Here is a 19,940-nt window from a genome sequence, read left to right as displayed (position 1 = left end):
TAAAAGTAGCTATCCTGCAGCAAAGAAATTTCAAGAACAGACTCCAAAGAGAAATTGCTGAGCTACAATTCATCTGCAAATTTAATACCCTCAGCTCAGGATTAAACAAAGACTGTGAATGGCTGGCTAAATACAAAAGCAGCTTCCCCTCTCTTGGAGTTCACACCTCCAGATCTACTGATGACAATACAACTCCGCCTGCCTGACTGAGCTAACCTCGTTATCCCCAGCCTTACTCTGGCCTATTTATACCTGGCCTTGCAGATTTCCAGGACCAGCATCTGAAGAAGTGAGTTAACTCACGAAAGCTCATGCTCTAAACTTTTCTGTTAGTCTATAAGGTGCCACAGGACCCTTCGTTGCTCTGCTTGAAAGTTGATGTTATTGATATTTCAGTTGTTTTTTTTTTCTTAAATTAGCAAATGCGTCATACAGTGGCCACAATCTGCTCTCATGTTCTTCCTTCACTGGGGCACTTCAGAGAGTTATTGAGAACAACAAAAAGTCCTGTGGCACGTTATAGACTAACAGATATTTTGGAGCATAAGCTTTTGTGGGCAAAGACCTGCTTCATCAGACGCATGAGTGGGGGAGTGGTTTCAGAGGGGTATTGAAAGAGTGGGGTCCCAGTGAAAGGGAGGGCCAGAGCTGACAAGGTCTATTCAGCAAGGTGGAAATGGCCCAGTATCAACAGTACTTATAAAAAGAAGAAAAAAAGCAAGTCAGATCAGACAGGGGGATGTGAGCCTTTGTCAGAGTGTAAAGGGGAGCTATTAGCACCCAAAGCAGAGAAACAGACTTTGTAACCTGCGAGCCACTCCCAGTCTCTGTTTAATCCATGGTTAATGGAGTCAAATTTGCAAATAAATTGCAGCTCAGAGATTTCTCTCTCCAATTGAGTTTTGATTTTTTTTGTTTCAGAACTGTCACCCTTAACTCTGCCACTGAGTGTCCAGAGTGATTGAAGTGTTCCCCCAAAGGCTTCTGTACATTACCGTTCCTGTTGTCTGATTTATGTCCATTCATCCTTTTATGAAGAGACTGTCCAGTTTGGCCAATGTAAATTGCAGTGGGGCATTGCTGGAACATATATTATATTAGTAGATGTGCAGGTAAAGGAGCCCCTGATGATATAGTTGGTGTTAGGTCCTGTGATGATGTCACTGGCGTAGATATGTGAGCAGAGTTGGCAGCGAGGACTATTGCAGGGGTTGGTTCCAGGCCTAGGGTCACTGGTTTGTGATTTGTAGCCGTTGGTGAGGATTTGTATAAGGTTGACAGGCTGTCTATAGGCGAGGAGAGGCCTGACTCCCAAGGTCTGTCAGAGTGAAAGATGATTGTTCGCGATGGGTTGTAGATCACTGATGATTCACTGGAGAGGCCTCAGGTGAGGGCTGTATGTGATAGTCAGTGGTGTTCTCTTGCTATCCTTGCGAGGCCCTGTCTTGTAGCACGTGGCTTCTGGGTACATATCTGGCTTTATTGATCTGTTTCCTCACTTCCTTATTGGTTATTGGTTTCCCTGAGGGCAAAACTAGTGTCCTTGTGTTGTGAAATCTCTGGCTTCCATCTTCAGGCTGAGAGTTCCACAGAAACAGGGGGCTTCCTTTCAGGAACTTTGTGCACCCCAGAGGAACTTTTACATGCACCTGTTTCTTTATCCCTTACACTCTTCAGGGACACACACACCTTTACCTAATTCCTAGGCTTCCAGGTGTAACCGTGTTAATTTAAACTCCCACCTCTACCAAGTCCCGAAGGCTCAGGGTGAAACTTCCTGCAGATATGCAGGATCTTTTTCGCTGATAAAGCCTTTCACAGTCAGATGCATATTTCCCTTTTATTGACAATTACCCAGAAAGTGGAATACATGTTGCGCACACATTGTTGTGCTCAACAATCCTGATAGAGGCCGGCTGACTTCCCCTATTGGCCAAAGTCAGTGTCTCTTCATGACAAGTGCTGCATCTCGTGGTCATACAGGGGAATTCTGGCACCTCTGATCTTAGGCTGTCTCCTCGACTTGCGCTATTCTCCCAGGTTGTCTTCTTCTTCTTTTTCTTCTTGCCTTTCTGATATTTTCCTTCTTGGAGTGTGGTTTATGTAATGAAACTTGTAACTTGCTTAGTTCTACCTTGAACCATTGTTTTGGTAGAATCTGACTAGCCAGTCATAACCTGCTTGAACAGAATTATCTAACCAGTTCTACCCCACTACCATAGTTGATTTACACCCAGTAAAATTAATATAAAGCCAACAGACACAATGAGAACTGAGATAGGAATCAGACAGACAAACAGCAGGAAAGTGAGAATAATCACCAAAGGAAGACAAGTATCAGAGAGGTAGCTGTGTTAGTCTGTATCTATGAGGACAAAAAGAAGTCCTGTTTTGGAGCATAAGCTTTCATGGACACTCATGCATCCGCTGAAATGGGTCTTTGCCCGCAAAACCTTATGCCCCAAAATATCTGTTAGTCTACAAGGTGCCACAGGATTTCTTGTAGTCATCAACCTCGGCTATTAATAAGTAATTTGTTGCCACTTAAAAAGCTATTATTTAAGTATTCATTACCCATCTGGAGATCTGTTTTTTATCTGGTAATGATGGGTGGCATGACGAAGACATCTCCTTCTAATTGCCTGGTGTGACACTACTGGAATCAAACGTAGATGGAATGTGAGTATGTGACTCCCAGATTTATAGTTAATGGTGGCTGCTCTTCATTCTGGCTGCAAAGGACAGATTTTCCATAAGGTTATAGAAAAAAACAGCTGGTAATACTGTTTGGCTGCATCTATACTACATTCCCTTTTTGAAAGGGGAATTCTAATGAGGGAGATCAAAAATGTAAATGAAGCGGTGTTTTACAGATCTAATGCCACTTTTGCATATTCTCACACAGTCAAGCTTCCAGGGGAGGCTCTGTCCAAAGCAAAAAATATTGTGTTGATGGTGTTCATTCCAAATTAAACCCCATTTTCAAAGGAACACTTCTTCCTACTTTTTCAGGAAGAAGGGTTCTTTTGAATATTGGGTGGTTTTCCAAGAACCCTCTTGTCCGTGGTTTATTTTGTTTTGGAAATGCGATCACACTCATTATTCAAATGAGGTGTGTGATTTGTAAGTCACTGCTTCACTAGCGCTTTCAATCTAGCTCATTTGAATTCCCCTTTCGAAAGGGGAATGTAGTGTTGACTCAGCCTTATAGAGCAGTGCTTTGTATTCCATGAAAGCCAAACAAAACAGTGAAATATTGAACCCCTTTAGATAAACCTAAATCAACATTTACTGACTTACATATAAACCACCCATGAGCCTCCAGTGCCTTCAGCTAGAGCAATCCCCTGGCCTCAAAGGACAGGTAAGTTTATGTGCATCAAAAAAAGAACTGACAGGACAATTGCTGAAATCTCAGACTCATGAGTATTAAGTTTCAACATAATGGGGATAAGAGTTTCTCTCCAGGAGGGTGAGAGGTCTGTTCGCTCTGTGCCTCTGCAACTTCAGTCTGAGGGAAGACAGCATGAAAAGAAAGCATGTTTCTGAATCTGGAGTAGAGGAAATCGGGGTGCTGGTAATCTCAGTGGGACAGCTGCAGCGATGCACAGTGGGTGTGAGCGCTCTGAGGAAGAGATGCAGTATCTAGAACACAGTGTCAGGGAGCCTGAAACCAGGTCAATAGGGAATGGACATCCTACTTAGTGCACAGACCAGAGAAGTGCACTAAGGTCAGCAGGTATCTCAAAAGTCAATGTATCATGGACTGCAATGCAGCTGATTGGTTCTGACAATATCTGCCTTCCAGACCATTGAGACTTCCCTGAGCAACCCCCACAGGAGCTTCCTGAGAATGTGAGCAAATGTCAGCAATACAAGTAACCTCAGAAGGTCTGAGTTTCCAATGGGCTGCAATACATTAACACTTTGTGTCATCTGGAGGAAGAGTTCCTACCTCTAGCTCCTCTTAGTCTTTAGGAGGGAAGTAAGATGGTTCAACAAAGGAGGACCACACATTCCAAAGGAGAGAGTAAGCCAATGAGTTTCTTACCTAAGGTTGTTGTACAGAAATGCCATAAGCTTGGGAAGCAAACAGGAAGAATAAGAGGCCCTGGCACAGCCAAAGAAGTTATGAGGTGATTGGAACAGTGGAGACTTGTAAGGATGACTCACATAGCTGGAGCAGTGCCATGGAAGGGTGTAAACTTTTCAGGTAGGACAGGCAGGGAGGAAAAAGAGGAGGAGTTGCGCTCTATGTGAGAGAACAGTATCGTTGCTCAGAGGTCCAGCATATGGAGGGAGAAGAGATTTTCAGTGTCTTTGGGTTAAGCTTAGGGGCAGAAGCAACAGAAACGATGTTGCATTTGGTGTCTGCCACAGGCCTCCATATCAGATAGATGAGGTGGAAGAGGATTTCTTCAGACATCTAAGAGAGGCTTCCAAATCACAGGTGCTGGTTTTCATGGGAGACTTTAATTACTCAAACATTTGTTGAGAGATGAATACAGCAGCACACAGACAATCCAGGAAGTTTTTGGAGAATGTTGTGGAAATCTTCCTGGTACAAGTGCTGAAGGAGCCCCCCAGGGCCCATGCACAGCTTTATCTGCTGCTCACAAATAGAGATGAAATGGAGGAGAAACAGACGTGGGTTGCAGCCGGGGCTGCAGTGATCATGAGATTGTAGACTTCAGGATTGACAGAAGGAAGAAGGGTGAGCAGTAAATTCTAGACCCTTGACTTCAAAAGAGCAAACTTCAACTCCCTGGGAGAACTGATGGGCAGTTAGATGGTAAGAAACTGGCTTGATGGATGGAAAAAATGGGTAGAGGTCAATTCCTCAGTGTCTGTTTGGCGGTTGATTTCAAGTCGAATGCCCCGATCATCTGATCTTGGGCCAGTACTGTTCCACATCTTTATTAATGACCTATATGATGGGATAGATTGCAACCTCAGCGAATTTGCAGATGACACTAAGCTAGGGGGTCAGGTAGATGCACTGGAGGGTAGGGATAGGCCCAGAGTGGCTGAGACAATTTGGAGGATTGACCCAAAATGTAATAAGTTTCAATGAGGACAAGTGGAGAATCCTTCACTTGGGACTGAAGAATCCCAAGCATTGTTTCAGGGTACTGACTGACTAAGTACAAGTGCAACAGAAAAGGAGCTGGGGTTACAGCGAATGAGAGGCTAGATAGGAGTCAATAGCTTGCCCTTGTATTCATGGAGGCTAACAGACTATTGGGGTGCATCAGGAGGAGCCTTTCCAGCAAATCTAGACGAGTTATTATTCCCCTCTACTTGGCATGAGAGAGGCCAGATCTGGAGTATTGTGTCCAGTTCTGGGCCCGAGTCAGAAAGGATGTGCATGCACTGGAGAGGGGTCAACAGAGGGCAACAAAAACGATTAGTGGGCTGGAGCACATGACGTATGAGGCGAAACTGAGAGATTTGTAGAAGAGAAGAATGAGGGGCAAAATTATAGTAAGCTTCAACTTTCTGAAACGGGGCTCTGCAGGGGAAGGCAAGAGACTGTTCTCAATGGTGACAACAGTAGAACAAGCAATAATCCTGGAAAGTTACAGAGAGAGAGGAGTTGGTTGGATATTAGGAAAAACTATTTGGCCAGAAGGGTGGTGAAGGACTGGAAAGTGTTTCCAAGAGAGGTGGGAGAATCTCCATATCCCTAACGGTGTTTTAGTCCAGGCTTGACATAGTCATGGGTGGGATGATTTATTGGGGCTTGATCCTGCTTTCGGCAGGGGGCTGGACTAGTTGAGCTCCTGAGGTTCCTTCTAGTCCTACAATTCTATGATTCTGTGAGTCACATTCTCTCTCCTTCCCTCTGTATCTCGTCTCCTTCCCTAGACAGGCTGAGCTGCTGCCTCTGTGCTCCCTTTGCCACCAGAGAGGGAGTTGAGGCTGATCTCCCACTTTGCCATGGTGCCGCAGGCCCCGTGTGGAACCTAGTCTGAGGCACTGTTTCTGTGAGCTCTCACTGTGGTTTCTGGCACTTGATTGATGGCTGTAGCCAGACAAAGTCTCCCCCTTATAAGCCAGCTTGCTCGCTGCCCGCCCCCCCACTGAGAAGCACTCAGGGCACGGAAACGGCTGCTGACAGCACAGTCTTTTATTCCCTCATTCAGGCTCAGATGTGCGAGCTTATCGTGACCCTGAGAAGCAGAAAGTACAGATAGAAGGCTAACACGCCAAACTGTCAACACGAGGCAGGGGGGGGACCCTCAGGAAATCGCCCCAGTTGGCATTGATGAATATGATGCACACACACAGCCATCCCTGAAGAGGAAATCTCCGCCCACACAAAAAGAATGTCCTGTACTCCTAAATTGCTTATCTCCTGTCTTACAAGTGCAAATTAAGGAAGAATTGCCCTTGTAACAAACTGGCGTCACAAAAGACAGACCGGTACGATCTGGCACCTTAGATAAGAAAGAGAATAAGTGACCCAAAATGGGGTATAAACTTGGAGTGCATTCCACCAACTACCTGCTGGTCGGGTCAGGTGATTGCCTCCCAAGCTCCACAACTGGGGACGCCCAACATCGTATTTGTCTTTCCACGGAATTGAGTGACCGATCCAGCTTGGCTAGGCTGGTATCGAGAGACGCAGAGAAGGTAAGATACACCCATGCTAGGTCTCCGTTTTTTTGTGCACAGCTAAAGAATTAGAGCTCTGTAACTAGACGTCGTTGTATCAAGATATCATTGTGTTAAATGGTTACAGATATCTTTGTATTGGATTGTAACGTAACTTGTTAACACCTGTACTTTGCTAGCATATGAGAAGTAGACAATAGCCTTTTGTAACCACATGCTTATAACTGTAGCTCAATAAACTTGTAACTAGTTAAGCTCTGACCCTGACTGCTGTTAAAGCTTTTGTCACTGCAACACAGCTGAAACAACAAAAAGAACTTTAACGGTTTGGTTACGACAGCCTGGCCATAGGTGAGAGTGTTAGCAGGTCCCTGCTCTAACAGTAAAAAAACTGGGTTGCTTAGGACCCAGGGAAATCCGTCAGCCTGTCTTGGCTGCTTGCAGAGAAGAGCTCCCTGCTCTCGCAGTTTTAAACTCGGATGATAACAAGGGCATAGTTGGTACCTCACCGCACATTACTCGGCCACCGGCAAACAATGGCTTAGGTGAAGGGTGTCAGTGTGTGGCTGGGATAGGGGTTGTGAGTGCTGGGGTATAAGGGTACAGCCAAGGTTCAGGGAGCAGGGAGGTGGAGTACGTGTGAGAGGAGGCAGCCGTGGAGGTTGTGAGACAGACTGTGGGCGTATTCACAGAAGTTGGCAGGACTGGGAGTTGCGCTGCGCACTGCAAATGATGCTATCTTAGTGCTCACCTCCCTTTCCAGCTTGTTAAATAGACATGAGATACTTACTGTGCTTTTTGCTGTAAAGTGTATGACCTGCTTTGCTGTACTTCTGTTTCTGTCCAGGTGTCTCCATTTCTGAGCTCCATTGATTCATCAGCCACCTAATGGCAACTTTCAACCTCACTGTCTCTGAAGCACCAACATTCATCTTAACAGGCATCCCTGGGCTGGAACATGCACACATCTGGATTTCCATCCCTCTCTCTATATGCTACATAGTTATCCTGTTGGGAAATTTCGCAGTTCTGTTTGTTGTAGGCAAAGAGCAAACACTGCACAAGCCGATGTACCTGCTTCTCTGCATGTTGGCGCTCACAGACATCATCATTACTACATCTGTCATACCGAAGACACTGTGTATATTTTGGTTCAACTTGAAAGTGATTACTTGGGGTGGCTGCCTCACCCAGGCTGCCTTGCTTTCCATAGTTTCTATGATACAGGCAAATGTGCTTGTAGCAATGGCCTTTGATCGCTACGTTGCTATTTGTAAGCCTCTGAGGTACACCGTCATTCTAAGCAATGCATGTGTAGCTAAAATAGGGCTGGTGAGTTTAATCAGAGGTGTTCTCTTCATGCTACCTCTGCCCCTGCTCTTGATCAGGCTGCCATTCTGTGGCAAATGCATTATTGCACACACACACTGCCTGCCTATAGCTGTGGCAAAGATTTCATGTGGAGATTACACACTCCAGAGTATGTATGGAATGGTGATTGTACCTGTGAATGTTGGATTAGACCTCACACTCATTTCTCTTTCGTATTATCAGATTGTCAGAGAGCTCCTCAGAATTTCCTCCAAGAAAACCCACCAGAAAGCTCTCAACACCTGCTCATCTCACATTATAGTATTGTTGCTATATCATATTTCCAGATTTTTTGGCATTATAACACCGCGGTTTGGTCAGAGCATTGCTCCCCACACACACGTCATCATTGCCAACCTCTATATTCTTATCCCCTCCATGCTCAACCCTATAGTTTATGGAGTCAAAACCAAAGAGCTTCGTGACAAAGTGAAGGAATGCATTTGGAGAAAATAATGATATTTATATATTGAAATCCATCTATGTTTCATGAAGGGGAAAGGATTCTTCCTCATTTATTAGGGGTGCTGTATCCCAGTTTGGGCGAAGTTCACAGGTGGAGGCATTCCTCACACCTGACATCTTATCACTCCATCCCAAACCATGTTTCTCACCCTTCCTGAGTTCTGACTCTATGATTAACACTTGGCCTATTTCAGTGTCTCCCGTCAGTGCCAACTCCACATATCCTGTCATTCAGCCATTCTCTGCCTTGAAGAACACCAAAATATACTGCAGGTTCCTCACTCATGGTGGTTTTCCACAGTTCATGTTTGTTGATGTTTTATGGACACCTTAGACAGCTTGAGCAACAGAGGAGAGATTCACCTGTTGTTCATTGGCCTCGGACTGAGGACAAGCTAACCTAGCTGTTGTGGATTGTTTTTCTTAAACACACCGATTTCTCTGACAACAAATACCATTATGAGTTTCAAGCTGCAAGGTTTGGTGCAAGATGACCAGTAGGAAAACATTCGTCAGGTTAGGGGAGAGGTTGGGAACCAAAATAGGAGAAAGAGATTTTTTAATTTGATAAACTGCTCAGCGAGTAAAGAGCTGCAATTCCTGTAAATATGGGAAAGACCTTAATAAGTAATGTCAATCCGTATTTTCTAACCCCTATTTTAAGGACAGTGAACACACAATGGCTTGTAATGAACTACGTTTTTTCTGCAGGGCATTCACAAATTTTTATGTATTCTATTTCCTAACACTTTATGTGGGTCTGATTGTACCACTGTCTTTCCGAATTTCACTCACGAACCTCTTTTAATTATAAAGAGTTTACCTCATGTTTAATTTCAGTTTTCTTGCTTAAAATGTGTGCTGCCCTCCACAGCAGAAATGTCAGAAGCTTCCTTTTCCTTTTAAAAAATAAGACTTTTTCAGCAAAATGATCAAAACACAGAGACTGTATCATATTCCCCAACACACTGCACATTTTAAAGGGGGAGTTATCCACCGTTTCAAGGTCACATATCGTTTGCTCTTGCGATCTGAGCTGTTCATTGCTGGGCTTTTAGACATTCTCCATTTATCAGAACTAATCAGGAGGTTTTTCATGCTTTGCAGTGACAGCATTGGAAGCCACAACAAAGTCCTTAAAGAGCCTCACGTGGTTCTGGAGTCTCAGGATGTAAAACCTTGTGCTAGGGCCTACCTGAAACAACACTAAATGTGCTCTGTGTATTTTACACCATTACAGCAGAGCAGCCAGGCAGCCTAGGCCCTGAGATAAGCAGGTTATGGGGGACCTGGCTCTATGCCCCCTAAGTTTTGGGGTATAAGGTGGCAGGGGTGGGTTCTTGAGCATTCATGCCAGAGTGCTGCCCGGACTGCAGCATGCCTCAGATGGCCAGTCCTTCAGAGCCTTGCAGAGCAGCACTGTCTGGCAATTCAAAAGGGCCAGAGACTCTGAATGCGGACACTGCTGAAGCACCAGTGGGAGACGGTGGGACCTGGGTGCCCCTTTGGAACGCCGCACCCTGCTGACGTTTGCCATTGCTCACCCCTTGGTGGGCCTTCACCAACAAAACAAATGTTTACACTTTGTCAGGTGGAAGGTTTGAACCCTACCAGAAGAATGCTACTTCTGCCAAAGACAGGCAGGATGAAATGTTGCCTTTTGGAGACAAATAGAAACAAATTGATTCAAAACTAAGTACAGGCAGCAAATACTGTCACTGCCCCCACTTTGTCAGGTGTATCCAATAAAGTGGGTCTTTGCCCACGAGAGCTTATGCCGAAATAAATCTGTTGCTCTTTAAAATACCACAGGGTTCCTCATTAATTTTGCAGACACAGAATAGCACGGCTCCCCCTCTGATAGCTAGAAGTGCGAAACTACATAGAATTTTCACTCTGCTTTGTCTGTTTCAATACTGGGAGTCACCATATGGTTTCTAACATTTGCCAAACTCTCAGTCCGGGGACATGTACAGGAAACCCTGTCGTAGCCGGCATTCTATCATCCAGAAATCTCAACCAGCATTTTAACTCTAAGGGTGCGTCTACGCTAGGTGGCTACTTCGAAGTAGCTGGCAACATGTTCAAATATCATGCATCGCGTTTACATGTGCTGTACGCTACTTCGACGTTGAGATCAACGCTAGTAAATTTTGTTTACATTTTCCATAAGTACTGTGTATTGAAAGTAATTATAAATAAATACAGCAAATAGGATGTAAGTTTACAGTGTACAATACTACAATTGTTGGTAAATAAATTACTCTGTATGTATTGATATTTCTTTCTTCATAGCTAATTTTTAGTCTTATGCATTGATCAATAGACCTTCTTCGTGGGCCTGGCGACTGGACAAGACAGCAGGCTGGGATCAGCTTGTGCCCTCATCAACAGATGACCCATGGACAAAGGCTTCCTCCTTCCTCTCAACAGTATTGGTGAGCATGCAACACTCACCCACAACCTGGGGGATGTTCTGCAGGCTGATGTTCACGTGGGTGAGGAGGCAGCGCCACCAGCCCTTCAAATGGTCAAAGGTCCTCTCCAACACCTGGTAGGCATGATTCAGGAGGGCATTAAACAGCTCTTGGGCTTTTTGTGTGTGTAGATGCTCTGATCTTCCATCCGGGGCAGCCCCTTTCAACGTTCCCCTTCAGTATTTCGAAGTTGAACATTGACGGAACCTACCCCGGAAGATGTGTACACAGTAGCTTATTTTCACGCTGTTACTTCAAAAAAGGCTACTTCAAAGTAGCATTTTTATGTAGATGTAGCCAATGTAGAACATTTTCAGGTTTGAGCTCTCTCCAGAAGGGCACACCTGCCAAAAATGCCTCCCTACAGAAATGAACCCAGGGTTGACTCTTTCCTTGTGAAATGTGGGATATCATGTGAGATGAACTACAGGTCATTTATGCCCTGAGACTCATTAAGGGACTACAGAGTAAGTAGAGAAGACGGATGCTTCTGGTTCAGGTTCAGGATACTATAACCTGTTGAACCAAAACAGACTCAATTCACGTTCACAAACAGGGAGTCAGTGATGTTTCTGAGGCCAATGGACTGATGTGGCATGGGTCACATTCAGTATACACTGTTACAATCACCTGAACACAGTTTCTGGCCCTGAATATTGTGGCAGCATTCCCACCCACAGTGTCAATGACAGGAGTGAACACAATAAAATAAAGCTCACAAATAACAAACTCAAAGGAACATTTGTAAGACTCATGAATCATAGAACACTAGTTGTGGAGGGACCCTGAAAGGTCATAAGACCATGACAGATGTTTGCCTAAAGAACTCTGAAAATTCTCCAATTGTGGAGATTGCACAAACTTCTGAGGCAATTTATTCCTGTCCTCAAACAACCTGAGAGTTCGGAACTTTTCCAAATGTCCATACTAACCATTCTGTATTGCAGTTTGAGCTTTTGCTTCTTTTGCTGTCATCACAGAAAAAGGTGAATATTTTTTTTCTCCTTCATCCCTCTAACACTCTGGAAAGCTGGTTTCCAATTTGCCCTGACAAGCTGAACTCCTCTTTCCACAAAATTTCTTCACCCCAAGGGGAGGCTTTCAGGCCGCAGTCCTCCAAGGGTTTAATTTATGCTCATCCCTCAGCACACAGAGCCGTGGGAATAGTCTGTGAATCCTGGCCAACCTGAAAGCCCACAGGGAGTGAACAGAGGAATTATAAAACTGATTTTTTCGCCTGCTGAGTGTCATGCTTGTGAGATTCATATGCTGATTCCCTTATCTCTGCCTTACTGCCAGTGGAAGGTTTCCTTTCTTGGCTCAGTGGGATTGTGGTGAGTTGCCTGTTTCTGCATTAATGTCAGCTCAAAAGACTGAGGAGAAATTCAAGGGTTTGGGTCTTGATCGATGTGGGCAGGAATTCACCAGAGCTTGATTTTCTGGTGATTGTGAGAAACACAGAGAGATTTAACAGGTTACATTGAAACAACAGGTATATGGAGGAAAAGTTTAGACAACTTTGAAGACTTTCCAGTCGCAGGTGGAGGTAGCGGATGAGAAGCTCCGCCATGACCAGGAGGAGGCCAACCTGCGCTGGGGAGCATGAGCGGCTTCTGGGACACTGTAGGGTTATTCTGGGAGGCTGTGGAATAAATAAGTAAAATTTAATAATTTAAATAATAAATAAATAAATAAAATAAACAAATAAATAAATAATAATTTAAATCTCTTCCCTGTTTCTGACAGTGTCCTTCTCTCTGTCTCACCAGCTCTTTTCGTTCATGTGATTTTTTGCTTTGGTTCTGTGAAACTTTGGAATTCAGCAACTTCCCTGAACTGTTGGAAAGTACAGCCAAAGCTCCTGCCGTGCGTAACTGCATTAGCAGGGTGAATAGTATCAGAGAGGTAGTCGTGTTAGCCTGTACTCCAACAACTCTTGAAAGTTGATATTTCTGCTGTTTTTTTACATTAGCAGGGGATTCACAAGAGTGAGTCACACAGTGGCCACAATCTGCTCTCACATTCTCCCTTCACTGGGGCATTCCGGATAGATACAGGTTTCCCTAATTACACAGCTGGTGTCTACATGTTGTGAAATCTCCAGATTCCATCTTCAGTCTGAGAGTGCCACAGAAATGGGGTTCTTCCTTTCAGGGACTTTCAGAACTGTAACACACCTTTACCCAATTCCTAGGCCTCCAGGTCTAGCCCTGTTAATTTAAACTCCCTCCCTTCCACAGACCCCAAGGCTCAGGGTGAAACTTCTGTGGATCTGCAGGACCTTTGTCACTGATAAAGCCTTACACAGTCAGATGCTTATTCTCTCTTTATTGACAATTACCCAGCAAGTGGAATACATGCTGAGCACCCATTGCTGTGCTCACTAATCCTAACAGTGGCCTGCTCACTTCTCGTGTTGGACAAAGTCAGTGTCTCTGAATGCCGAGTGCTGCATCTCTTGGTCAGACAGGGGAATTCTGGAATCTCTGGAATTCGGCTGTGTCTTGAAGGTGAGTTCTTCTCCCAGCTTTTCTTCTTCTTCTTCTTGCCTTTCTGATATTTTCACTACTGGAACCCGGTTTATGTAAGGAAACTTGTGTCCTCTTTGGTTCTACCTTGACCAATTGTTTTGGTGGAATCTTACTAGCCAATCATAACCTACTTTAACAGAATTACGTAACCGGTCCTACCCCACTAGCACAATTGATTTACACCCAGTAAAATTAATATAAAGCCAACAGACACAATGAGAACTGAGATAAGAATGAGACAAACTGCAGGAAAGTGAGACTAATCATCAAAGAATTGTGAGAGGTAAAGGGTCGGGGCCCTTATTGGTGTCTTGGCCAAGCACAGACTTTTACCTCAATATTATTTATTAATAATTTTTACATATTTATTTGTTTGTTTGTTTGTTTGTTTGTTTTTGTTTGTTTATTTAAAATAATTATTTATTATTATGTATTGATTAGGAATTTCAGAGATTACACCTTAAGTTTTGTGATTTATTCTTTATAAAGCTTATTAGTATTAAAGATAAGATCAGAAGAAGAAGAATTAAATATATACAGGTGTTTACAACACAAAGAGAAAGAATGCCTTCCTGGTAATTCTTGGTTACATCAGCCATTTAATTATTTCTAACTATGCTACAGCTGAGCTCACAGCTAAAGATTCAGAGTTTCCGGGATCAAGGTGGGCTAAAGAGGCCTACTTCTTGATGATCATCACCAGCTTTTACAGTGGGAACCCTCTATTGGTGGTTCCCCTAATGTCTTTGTTCCTGAGGGCAACCTTGGTTCCAGGTTGCATTTATTTAGGCCTATTTTACTGCTCCTTAGAGCCGTAACAAATGACTGGGGCCTGAACCCGTAGCCATGCGAGGTCTTCCCTAAGCCGAATTCTCACAGAACATAGAGGTACTTAGGCATCCGGAAGTTGCAGACGGTCCCTGTACCTTGTTGTATGGACCGGCAATGGCAGCGCTCAGCAGTCCTATTGAGAAGCCCTGAATGGCAAGCTTAAAGCCCTTAATATACCTTGTCCTCAAGCTGACAAGGAGTGACTGGCTGATGAGGCCTTTTATCCTCACGGCTCATAATCGTATTCCGAGTTTTTCCCCCCTCATTATACCATTTTGTTGCTCACCATGCTAATCTTTAACTTATTATTCTGTTTTTTCACCTTCAGCTGGAGCAATCCCAGGGCCTCAAAAGACAGGTGAGCCTGTGTGGGTCACAGAAAGAACTGACAGGAAAATTGCTGAAATCTCAGACTCGCAAATCTTAAGTTTCAACACAATGGGGATCAGAGTTTCTCTCAGCGACGGCAAGGGGTCTACTCACTCTGTGCCTCTGCAATTTCAGTCCAAGGGAGGACAAAAAATATTGAAAAAAAAATCATGTTTCTGGGTCTGGCGTAGAGGAAATCAGGTGGTGCTGGCAATCTCAGAGGGGCAGCCGTGGGGATGCACAGTGGTTGTAAGTGCTCTGAGGGAGAGATGCAGTATCCAGAACACAGTGTCAGGGAGCCTGAAACCAGGTCAATAGGGAATGGACATCCTACCTAATACGCAGACCAGAGAGATGCAATGAGGTCAGCATGTGTCTCAGCAGGCAATATAGAATGAACTGCAATATAGTTGATTGTTTCTGACACTATCTGCCTTCCAGACCATTGTTGCTTCCAAGAGCAACCCCCATGGGAGCGTCCTGATAATGTGAGCAAATGTCAGCAGTGAAAAATAACCTCAGAAGGTCTGAGTTTCCAATTGGCTGCAATACATTAACACTTTGTGTCATCTGGAGGAAGAGTTCCTACCCCTGGCTTCTCTTAGTCTTTAGTGGGGAAGCAATATGTTACAACAAAGGAGGACCACGCATTCAAAAGGAGAGAGTAGGCCAATCAGTTTATTACCTGAAGTATTTGCAAAGAAATGCAAGAAGCCAGGAAAAAAACCAGGAAGAATAAGAGGCCCTGGCACAGCCAAAGAAGTAAGAGGTGATTGGAATAACGGAGACTTGGAGGGATGACTCACATAGCTGGAGCATGGTCATGGAAGGGTATAAATTGTTCAGGAAGGACAGGCAGGGAAGAAAAGGAGGAGGAGTTGCGTTCTATATGAGAGAACAATATCATTGCTCACAGCTCCAGTGTATGCAGGAAGAAGAGACATTTGAGAGTCTTTGGGTTAAGCTTAAGGGCAGAAGCAACAGAAACGATGTTGTATTTGGTGTCTCCTATGGGCCACCAGATCAGCGAGATGAGGTAGAAGAGGATTTCTTCAGACATCTAAGAAAGGCTTCCAAATCACAGGTGCTGGTTCTCATGGGAGACTTTAATCACCCAGACATTTGGTGGGAGATGAATAGAGCAGCACACAGACAATCCAGGAAGTTTTTGGAGAATGTTGGGGATAATTTCTTGGTACGAGTGCTGAAAGAACCGACCAAGGGCCAGGCACAGCTTGACCACCTCATAAACAGGGAAGAAATAGTAAGAGAAACAGAAGTGAGTGGAAACCTGGCCTGCAGTGATCATGAGAAGGTAGGTTTCAGGATTCTAAGAAATGGAAGAAAGGTGAGCAGTAAATTCCAGACCCTTGATTCCAAAAGTGAAGATTTGGACTCCCTGGGAGAACTTATGAGCCGGATCCCCTGGGAAGCTTCTATGAAGGGGAAAGAAGTTTAGGAAAACTGGTAGTTTTGTAGACAGGTCTTATGGAAGGCACAGGAATAAACCATCCTGATGCACAGTAAGAAAAGCAAATATGGTAGGCATCCAATGTGCATTGCCAGGGCAATCCTTGTTGAGCTTAAACTCAAAAAGGATGGGTATAAGAAGTGGAAACTTGGAGAGATGACTAAGGAGGAGTATAAATATATAGTTGGAGAATACTGGGGGATAATCAGGAAAGTGAAAGCACAGTTGAAACTGCAGCTAGCAGGTAATGTGAAGGGCAAGAAGAAGGGATTCTAAAACTATGTTAACAATAAGTGACAGTGAAAAAGCAAACATAGTGCCCACCTTTAAAAAAAGGAAAGAAGGACATTCCTGGGAACTATAGACTGGTCAGTTTCACCTCAGTCCCCTGAAAAATCATGGAGGAAATCTTTGAGGAATCCATTTTGGAGCACTTGGAACAGGGGAAAGTGATCAAGAGCAGTCAACGTGTATTCACCAAGGGCAAGTCGTGCCTGACCAATCTGATTAGCTTCCATGGTAAGATAACTTACTCTGTGGACACGGAGAAGTCAACAGATGTGATGTACCTTGACTTCCACAAAGCATTTGATACAGTCTCCCACAATATTCTTGCCCGTTAGTTAAGGAAGTATGGATTGGATAAATGAACTGTAAGATGGATAGAAAACTGGCTTGATGAATGGGCCCTGCAGTTAATTGTCAATGGCTCAGTATCTGTTTGGTGGTTGGTTTAAGTGGAGTGCCCCAAGGATGTGTTCTAGGGGCAGTATTGTTCCATGTCTTTATTCTTGACCTGCACAAGGGCATGCATTGCAACCTCAGCAAATTTGCAGATTACACTAAACTAAGGGCTCAGGTACATGCACCTGAGGGTAGGGAAAGGCCCAGAGAGGATTAGACAAATTGAAGGATTGGGCCAAAAGAAATGTAATGAGGTTCAATGAGGACAAGTGTAGAATTCTGCACTTGGGACCAAGGAATCCCAAGCATGGTTACAGGGTAATGACTTGTTTAGTAGCAGTGCAGCAGAAAAGGACCTGGGGATACAGTGGATGTGAGGCTGGATATGAGTCAACAGCTTGCCTTTGTAGTCAAGGAGGCTAAAGGCATATTGGGGTGCATTGGGATGAGCATTTCCAGGAAATCTAGAGAAGTTATTATTCTCCTCTACTTGGAACTTGAGAGGTCAGATCTGGAATATTGTGTCCATTTCTGGGCCCCTGAGTACAGAAAGGAGGTGGATGCATTGGAGAGGGGTCAACGAAGGCCAACAAAAATGACTAGTGGGCTGGAGCACATGACCTATGAGGAGAGGCTGAGGGATTTGGGCTTATTTAGTTTGCAGAAGAGAAGACCGAGGAGTGATTTTATAGTAGGTTTCAACTTTCTGAAAGTGGGATCCAAAGAGGAAGGGGAGAGACTGTTCTCAATGGTGACAACAGTAGAAGAAGGAGCAATGGTCCAAAGTTACAAAATGAGAGGACTAGGTTGGATATGAGGGAAAACTATTTCAGCAGAAGGGTGGTGAAGGGCTGGAATGTGTTTCCAAGAGAGGTGGGAGAATCTCCACCCCTACAGGTCTTTTAAAAGTCCCGGCTTCACATAGTCATGGGTGGGATGATTTATTGAGGCTTGATCCGGTTTTCAGCAGGGGGCTGGACTAGATGAGCTCCTGAGGTACCTTCCAGCCCTACAGCTCTATGATTCTATCAGTCACATTCTCTCTCCTTCCCTCTGTATCTCGTCTCCTTCCCTAGACAGGCTGAGCTGCTGCCGCTGAGCTCCCTTTGCCACCAGAGAGGGAGTTGAGGCTGATCTCCCCCTTTGCCATGGTGCACCAGGCGCCGTGTGGAACATGGTCTGAGACACTGTTTCTGTGAGCTCTCACTGTGGTTTCTGGCACTTGGTTGTTGGCCTGCGTGAGGGGTGCCAGTGTGTGGCTGGGATAGGGGTTGTGAGTGCTGGGGATATGAGGGTACAACCGAGGTTCAGGGAGCAGGGAGGCGGAGTACGTGTGAGAGGAGGGAGCCGTGGAGGTTGTGAGACAGGCTGTGGGCCTATTCACAGAAGTTGGCAGGACTGGGAGTTACGCTGCACACTGCAAATGATGCTACCTTAGTGCTCACCTCCCTTTCCAGCTTGTTAAATAGACATGACATACTTACTGTGCTTTTTGCTGTAAAGCATGGGTGTCCAACCTTTCGGCTTGCCTGGGCTGCATTGAGTGAACATAGTCTTGGGCCACGTACAAAATATATAACATAGGTAATGTATATAAATCACATAATAATGTTAAAAGTTTACGATCCTGTGGGGCTGCATTACCAGCTGTCCAGGGCTGCATGCGGCCCGTGGGCCACAGGTTGGACACTCATGCTGTAAAGTATATGACCTGCTTTGCTGTGCTTCTGTTTCTGTCCAGGTGTCTCATGCATTTCTGAGCTCCATTGATTCATCAGCCACCTAATGGCAACTTTCAACCTCACTTTCTCTGAAGCACCAACATTCATCTTAACAGGCATCCCTGGTCTGGAACATGCACACATCTGGATTTCCATCCCTTTCTCTATAAGCTACATAGTTGTCCTGTTGGGAAATTTCACAGTTCTGCTTGTTGTAGGCAAAGAGCAGACCCTGCACAAGCCGATGTACCTGCTGTTCTGCATGCTGGCTATCACAGACATCATCATTACTACATCTGTCATACCGAAGACACTGTGTATATTTTGGTTCAACTTGAAAGTCATTACTTGGGGTGGCTGCCTCACCCAGGCTGTCTTCTACACTACACTTTCTTTGGTACAGGCAAACGTGCTTTTAGCGATGTCGTTTGATCGCTACATTGCGATATGTAAGCCTCTGAGGTACAACGTCATTCTCAGCCATGAATCTATCGCTAAGATAGGGCTGGTCAGTTTAATAAGAGGACTTCTGTTCATGCTACCTCTGCCGCTGCTCCTGATCAGGCTGCCATTCTGTGGCAACCGCATTATCGCACACACACACTGTCTGCCAATAGCTGTGGCAAAGATTTCATGTGGAGACTACACACTACAGAGTATGTATGGAGTCGTGATCATATCTGTAAACGTTGGTTTAGACCTGACACTCATTTCTCTTTCTTATTATCAGATTATCAGGGAGCTCCTCAGAATATCTTCCATGAAAATGCACCAGAAAGCCCTCAACACCTGCTCGTCTCACATTAGTGTGTTGATGCTATATTATATTCCCAGTTTTTTTGCCATTATGACACCACGGTTTGGTCAGAGCATCGCTCCCCACATACACGTCATCATGGCCAACCTGAATATTCTTATACCCTCCATGCTCAACCCTATAATTTATGCGGTCAAAACCAAAGAGCTTCGTGACAAAGTGAAGGAATACATCTGGAGAAAGTGATGATCTTTGGCTTTTGAATTTCAACTATGTTACCTGAAGGGGACACGCTACTTCCTCCTTTATTACAGGTGCTCTATCCCAGATTGGGCAAGGTTCAAAGCTGGAGAAGTTCCTCAAACCTAATGTCTCTTCATCCTAAACCACATTACTCCTCCTTGCTGATCATCACTTGGCATGTTTCAGTGTCTCCCGTCAGTGGCAACTCAACATATCCTCTCATTCTGCCTTGCAGAACACCAGCATATACATCAGCTTCATGACGCTTGGTGGTTTTCCATTGTTTCTGGTTGCTGATGTTTTGTGCACACCTTGGACAACTTGAGCACCAGGGGGGAGCTTTGCCTATGTTTCATTGGCCTCAGACTGAGGACAAGCTTACTGAGCTGTTTAGGATTGTTT

The 19,940-nt window shown here is 44.6% G+C and overlaps 2 protein-coding genes across 2 annotated transcripts; both read left to right on the top strand.

The window, feature by feature from the left end:
* The first annotated feature begins 7,686 nt into the window (after nt 1-7,686).
* On the top strand, nt 7,687-8,445 carry LOC142007615 (olfactory receptor 52D1-like). The gene has a single exon (XM_074984302.1). It carries the CDS (start codon nt 7,687-7,689, stop codon nt 8,443-8,445), a length of 759 nt encoding a protein of 252 aa, XP_074840403.1.
* A 10,157-nt stretch (nt 8,446-18,602) lies between these two features.
* Nucleotides 18,603-19,541, top strand: LOC142007614 (olfactory receptor 52D1-like). Its single transcript, XM_074984301.1, has one exon. It carries the CDS (start codon nt 18,603-18,605, stop codon nt 19,539-19,541), a length of 939 nt encoding a protein of 312 aa, XP_074840402.1.
* Nucleotides 19,542-19,940: the final 399 nt, after the last annotated feature.

This window comes from Carettochelys insculpta, chromosome 1 (assembly GCF_033958435.1).
Source record: "Carettochelys insculpta isolate YL-2023 chromosome 1, ASM3395843v1, whole genome shotgun sequence".
NCBI classification, from domain to species: Eukaryota; Metazoa; Chordata; order Testudines; family Carettochelyidae; genus Carettochelys; species Carettochelys insculpta.
Note: the sequence above shows the minus strand (reverse complement) of the source record. Positions and strands in the feature narration are given on the sequence as shown.

Excerpts from the sequence above, each read along its gene's own strand:
- LOC142007615 (XM_074984302.1), top strand. The coding sequence starts at position 7,687 with ATGTACCTGCTTCTCTGCATGTTGGCGCTCACAGACATCATCATTACT.
- LOC142007614 (XM_074984301.1), top strand. The coding sequence starts at position 18,603 with ATGGCAACTTTCAACCTCACTTTCTCTGAAGCACCAACATTCATCTTA.